The sequence below is a fragment of the Petromyzon marinus genome, unplaced genomic scaffold, assembly GCF_048934315.1.
Source record: "Petromyzon marinus isolate PM22_M1 ecotype Great Lakes invasive population unplaced genomic scaffold, UKy_Petmar_22M1.pri1.0 PM_G_Scaffold_20, whole genome shotgun sequence".
NCBI classification, from domain to species: Eukaryota; Metazoa; Chordata; class Hyperoartia; order Petromyzontiformes; family Petromyzontidae; genus Petromyzon; species Petromyzon marinus.
In genome coordinates this window covers 3144339-3151096 of record NW_027422762.1, presented here as the reverse complement: position 1 = coordinate 3151096, position 6758 = coordinate 3144339, and the positions used below count along the sequence as shown (strand labels likewise).

Here is a 6758-nt window from a genome sequence, read left to right as displayed (position 1 = left end):
GGTTCAGCGCCCACGCCCCCATCCCTCGACATATGGGCAGGCCTCATTAACATAATTTATTCAGTTAAAGAGCCGCTTGTGGGAGGGAAGTGACGTCATACTACTTCCTGCTGTCGCGAGGCAACAGGAAGCTGCCGTGTGCGCGCTTGCACTGAAATCCGAGGTGAGAAATTCTCATCGTTGTGGTGGTGGTTGTGGTGGTGGTTGTAGTGGTAGTGGTGGTTGTTGTTGTTGTGGTGGTTGTTGTTGTTTACCAAGGTAGAGCCTCTCTCTTTCGTAGGGATGTCAGTTGAGTAGCAGCGAGCATGGGAATCGATGTCCAGGTTGGAACTTTACAACGCGGGGCCTAGCCACGCGGGGCCTTGCCTCCTGCCCTCGCCTGATTGCGTTCACTTTAATTATCTCGCTTAAGTTTAATTTGTCTTCACCCAGCTCGCCACTTTGTAACTTTGTTTTATTGTAAATATTCACGCAGTTTTTATTTTCTTTTGTTAGCAGGCCAAGCCCGCTTGAGCTGCTATCCCGCTCTTGTTATCAGAAGCGACCTGCCCACAACAACACAAGGTGAGGCTTTGTCAACGTGTGTGAATGTTTTGACTTAAAACTTTGGTGACTGCAGGAATTAATATTCGTGGTTCTTTCGGTAAAGTCAAGTAAATAGAAAATTGAATAAAATAACAATGAAATAAATAAATAACTTCAAATAAAGAAAAACAACTCACGTCGTTTTGATCGCAACACAAGTGGTCTTTATTTAATGTAATTGTATTATCTGTTATTGTTATTTTCTATCTACGTAACTTTACCGAAATGAACAAGAATACGTGTGTCAATGTCAATCGGTCAAAGACGCTCAGCGGAGAGACGTGCAAACTCCAAATATACAGCAGGCGTCAGGGTCGGGATCGAACCCACGACTTCCTGTACACCAGGTGAGGCAGTTAACATCTCACCACGGAGAGGGACACGCAAACTCCAGTTAGCCTCGGCTATGTTCATTGATCCTCGATTAATTACTTGGTGGAGTGAGGAAGCATTCATGCCAAGCAGATGAAGGTGGCCAGGCATGATTCTAGACACGCCACTGCCAGTGTGTGACAGTGTCAAGTTTGTATTTGCAGTAAAGTCTATTAACTCTGTTGAACACGGAAGTTATATCAAAACAATAGTTTATTTTTGTTTTCCTCTGGAACTCTTTGTAAGAATGGAAACAGGAGGTGAACACAGCACACACGTGCAGCTGAAGTCGGAACTGTTCATCCCAGCATTTAAGGACGTGAGCCTGGATTCACACCTCTAATTTGCGATTGAACGTTAATTTATGCATTTCTGCCTAACACAAATAGTATTGTTTTCAATACCCTTTGCTATGTCAGCTGAATTTAGCTCTCATAAATATTCCTTTTGTAACCAGACAGCAGAAATTGTGTGCTCGGAGTTTTAGGTTAACATTCATTTTGAAGATACGAGGGCTTCCAGGCATGTTTATGACCATTTGCCCTCTCATTGTGTGCCGTAACTGCCCTGTGATGAATTTGTGAAACGTTTTTACTACATCATGAATATATGAATATAGACGTGTAAGTCACATGTATATATGTATTCCTCTGTGCCTCGATACTGACGTGTAGATGGTGTGGATATTATTTTTTTCTGTCTGCAGCTGACGCTTCCTCTGATGCTTCCTCCGCAGAATTGGACTGATGGAGCAAATGCACTCAGCGCAGCTCGGTAGGACAAGTCAACAATGCGACCGGTGTGCATACAGCACGGATCGGACTGGAAATTTGACATGGCACCAGAGAACTCACACAGGAGAGAAACCCTTCAGGTGCACGATGTGCGGGAAGGCGTTTGCACATTCATCTACTCTTAAAATACACCAGAGAACACACACAGGAGAGAAACCCTTCAAGTGTAGTGTATGCAACTATGCATTTGCACGGTCATTTGCTCTTAAAATACACCAGAGAACACATACGGGAGAGAAACCCTTCAAGTGCACTGTGTGTGGGAAGGCATTTTCACAGTCATCTGTTCTTAAAGAACACCAGAGAACACACACAGGAGAGAAACCCTTCAAGTGCAGTGTGTGTGGGAAGGCGTTTGCACGTTCATCTGCTCTTGTAACCCACCAGAGAACACACATGGCAGTGAAACCCTTCAAGTGCAGTGTGTGTGGGAAGGCATTTTCACAGTCGGTTGCTCTTGTAACACACCAGAGAACACACACGGGAGTGAAACCCTTCAAGTGCACTGTGTGTGGGAAGGCATTTGCATGGACATCAGTTTTTCAGACCCACCAGAGAACACACACGGGAGAGAAACCCTTTAAGTGCACTGTGTGTGGGAAGGCATTTGCATGGTCATCAGTTTTTCAGACCCACCAGAGAACACACACGGGAGAGAAACCCTTCAGGTGCAGTGTGTGTGGGAAGGCGTTTCCACGTTCATCTGCTCTTGTAATACACCAGAGAACACACACGGGAGTGAAACCCTTCAGGTGCACGATGTGTGGGAAGGCGTCTGCACATTCATCTACTCTTGTAGAACACCAGAGAACACACACGGGAGAGAAACCCTTCAAGTGCAGTGTGTGTGGGAAGGCGTTTCCACGTTCATCTGCTCTTGTAATACACCAGAGAACACACACGGGAGTGAAATCCTTCAGGTGCACGATGTGTGGGAAGGCGTTTGCACATTCATCTACTCTTGTAGAACACCAGAGAACACACACGGGAGTGAAACCCTTCAAGTGCAGTGTGTGTGGGAAGTCATTTTCACAGTCAACTGTTCTTAAAAAACACCAGAGAACACACACAGGAGAGAAACCATTCAAGTGCACTGTGTGTGGGAAGGCATTTTCACTGTCATCTGTTCTTAAAAAACACCAGAGGATACACACAGGAAAGAAACCCTTCAGGTGCATTTTGTGTGGGATGATGTTTGCACAGTCATCAAATCTTCAAGTACACGAGAGAACACACATGGGAGAGAAACCCTTCAAGTGCACTCTGTGCGGGAAGGCGTTTTCACAGTCACCACATCTTAAAGTACACCAGAGAACACACACGGGAGAGAAACCCTTCAAGTGCACTCTATGCGGGAAGGCGTTTTCACAGTCACCACATCTTAAAGTACACCAGAGAACACACACGGGAGAGAAACCCTTCAGGTGCACTCTGCGGGAAGGCGTTTGCACATTCATAAAATCTTCAAGTACACCAGAGAACATAGAAGCATCAGAAGATCTGCAAGGAGTGGAGTCTGAAATCAGCTTGTGAAAGTCAAAGTGCCCCAATAAGCCCATCCCTCATGAAACAAGAACCGGACGAAAATCCCAGCTTGGACACTTTTAAAGGTATCGAGGTGAAATATAAAGAGGTGATGGTGAAGAGGGATGAAGTGATGGTGAAGAGGGAAGAAGTGAAGGTGAAATGGGATGAAGATTCAACTCCAAAATGGGACCTTCACATCGATGGACGCAACGTGAAGCAGGAGGAGAATTCTCACTGTGAGGCAGAGCGAGGCAACTCCCAGCAGTTTGTGGAAGTGGAGGTGTGGGTGGACTTGCTCCTAGACAATACAAAGTCAAGTGGAGACCCGGTAGATGTGTAAGCCAGAGACGATGTCGCTACAATAGATGCACCTTTGTCACAGGCCATTAATGACAAGAATGTGAAGTTGAACACTCAATTCCTAGGTTCAACCTGCAGAGTAAGAGCGGCCAGTCTTTGTGGACCTGTGGGTTGGGTAGATCTCTAACCAGGAGCGAGAGACAATAAGCTCCCAAGCATTCACTATGTTATAATAATTGCATTTACTCGGCGCTTGCTTAACCGCCTCGGCATCTCCGAGTTTTGTCGTACCTCGTCTGAAACACTCGAAGCGCATCACCAAGTAGCAGCTGCCCCTGTGTGGCACAGGGTGGTGGCCCTGCACCAACCTGCATGTGGACAAGAGCCTGTCAGTAGGGGGCGATGATTGATGCGTCATCTCAGTTGTGTAGTTTGTAGGCAATCTTGATTCGAATCCACACTCTTGAGTTCTTTCGGTAAAGTCACCACGTGGGTAGAAACATAACAGGTCACGGCGTTTAGATCACAACACAAGCAATCGTCATCAGGTCGGACAACCACAGCAAGAGAAACTGCTGAAGTAGTAGGCGCCTACTCCAGCAGTTTCCTCTTATTGCTGCTGTGCTTGTCCCACCTGATGACGATTGATTGTGTTGCCATCGAAGTGCCGTGATCTATTATTTGTAGCGTAATGTTTAGAATTTGCTAAATTTTGACCCAGACGCCAGCATGCAACGGCCTACTCGTTTTGAATGACGCAACAATAGTACGGTGTACATACACTGTTAAGCAGATGGTGCGTATTTGTAAAATAACTTCTTGTTAATACGATGTAACGTGATGCAGTCAATTTCGCTGCAGTAATTCAATGTTGCTAATATGCCCGTCAATGATTTAGAATGAATACTTGTCTGATTGTGCATGTAACATTTTATCTGAGGGTCACACATTGAATATGTGATGTTAGGACAAAGTGTGTGTGTGTTTTGGAAGTAACCTGTACAGAGAACTAAGGTGAGACCCGTTGTCCTTGTGATACAGGTCAAAGGGTACTTTTGTGTTTCTCGAAGCGTCTGCCTCTGGAGCAACTCATCGTCTTTGAAATAGGGAGCACGCTCGGATCATTCATCAGTTACAAGGCATACCACTTGAAAGTTACACGTATAGGAGGAGATACATTCTCTACAACACGAATTGTAGTTTTGTCTTACGTGTTGACGTATATTTTGTCTAACTGGGACTAGAAATGCACCTTGCTGATTCACGTCTGGATGTTCACAACCATCGGTTGAGGCAAACCCCACTGCTGTTGTTGAGACGCTGTGCACCATTTAATGGTCCAACACATTGACGGCCTTCATGCCAGGAAAGTCACAACATTTGCACACGAAGGACGAATTCACGCAAGCACCCGGTGCTCCGTTTTGAAGTTTTAAAATGAAACATCTTCGACTTGTGTTGTGTTTTGAATTAGATGATTTTATTTCTTCATTAAAAGCTTGTCTCAATTTACATCTGGAAGACTTCATTGAAAAGGACATTTCGTGTGAATTTTCTCTCGTCATTAAGTAGATGGCCTTGCAGGGGTTCGGTTCAATGTGGACACAAACACAGTGTACACACACAGTGTACACACACAGTACACACACAGTGTACACACACTGTACACACAGTGTACACACACAGAGTACACACACACAGAGTACACACACACAGTGTACACACACAGTGTACACACACAGTGTACACACAGTGTACACACACTGTACATACACAGTATACACACACAGTGTACACACACACAGTGTACACACAGTGTACACACACACAGTGAACAGTTTATACACAGTGTACACACAATGTACACACGTGTACACAGTGTACACACAGTGTATACAGTGTACACACACACCGTATACACAGTGTACATACACAGTGGACACAGTGTATACACAGTACACACAGTGTACACACACAGTGTCTGTACACAGTGTACACACACAGTGTACACACACAGTGTACACACACATACAGTGTACACACACAGTGTACACACACAGTGTACACACAGTGACACAGTGACACAGACAGTGTACACACAGTGTATACACATAGTGTACACACACACAGTGTACACTGTGTGTGTATACACTGTGTGTGTACACGCAGTATATACACAGTGTACACACACAGTGACAGTGACGCACACAGTGACACACAGTGACAACAACCGCCATTCGCCACTAAGTGGAGGTGACGTCACCACGACGCTTGTGCCAGGCACAGTGACACACACACATTGACACACACAGTGACACACACAGTGTATACACAGAGTGTACACACAGTGTACACACACAGTGTACACACACAATGTACACACAGTGTACACACACACAGTGTACGCACACAGTGTATACACAGTGTACACAAACAGTGTACACACAGGGTATACACAGTGTACACACACACATCGTATACACGGTGTACATACAGTATATACACAGTGACACACACACAGTGACACACACAGTGTGCACACACAGTGACACACAGTGACACAGTGACACACAGTGACACACACAGTGACACACAGTGTATACACACACAGTGTACACACAGTGTATGCACAATAATGTCCACGTTGTTGTTGCTGAGCTCACACACCCAAGGGAGGGAGCAATGGAAAATGAATCTAAAGTCAACTTAAACTCCAACTCTGTGACGTCACCACTCTTAATTACCTCATCGGCGTGAAACTCCAGAGTGAGGTGTACCTCCCTAGTGACGTCATGTCACCAAGGTATTCATCCCTCCCCTGTCCACCGCTCTCTTGAGCGTGACGTCACCTCCGCTTGGGTCACTGCCGATATCGCTCCAGTGGCAATCCTTATTTGGGCAAAGCTACGCCCAGTGACTGGTAGCTCATTAACATAATGTGACCGTTAAAGCCGTCGCGAGTTTATTGCGACGGGTTCAGCGTCCACGCCCCCATCTCTCAACATATGGGCCGGCTTCATTAACATAATTTATTCAGTTAGAGAGCCGCTCGTGGGAGGGAAGTGACGTCATACTACTTCCTGCTGTCGCGAGGCAACAGGAAGCTGCCGTGTGCGCGCTTGCACTGAAATCCGAGGTGAGAAATTCTCATCGTTGTGGTGGTGGTGGTGGTTGTTGTTG

The 6758-nt window shown here is 45.8% G+C and overlaps 1 protein-coding gene across 1 annotated transcript; it reads left to right on the top strand.

The window, feature by feature from the left end:
• The first annotated feature begins 502 nt into the window (after positions 1-502).
• On the top strand, positions 503-5090 carry LOC142912419 (uncharacterized). The gene is made up of 2 exons (XM_076060614.1): positions 503-564; positions 1694-5090. The coding sequence occupies exon 2, from the start codon at positions 1704-1706 to the stop codon at positions 3282-3284; it is 1581 nt and encodes a 526-aa protein (XP_075916729.1). The 5' UTR covers positions 503-564; positions 1694-1703; the 3' UTR covers positions 3285-5090.
• Positions 5091-6758: the final 1668 nt, after the last annotated feature.

What these genes read in the sequence shown, in the direction of transcription:
- LOC142912419 (XM_076060614.1), top strand. Translation starts at nt 1,704, where the DNA reads ATGGAGCAAATGCACTCAGCGCAGCTCGGTAGGACAAGTCAACAATGC.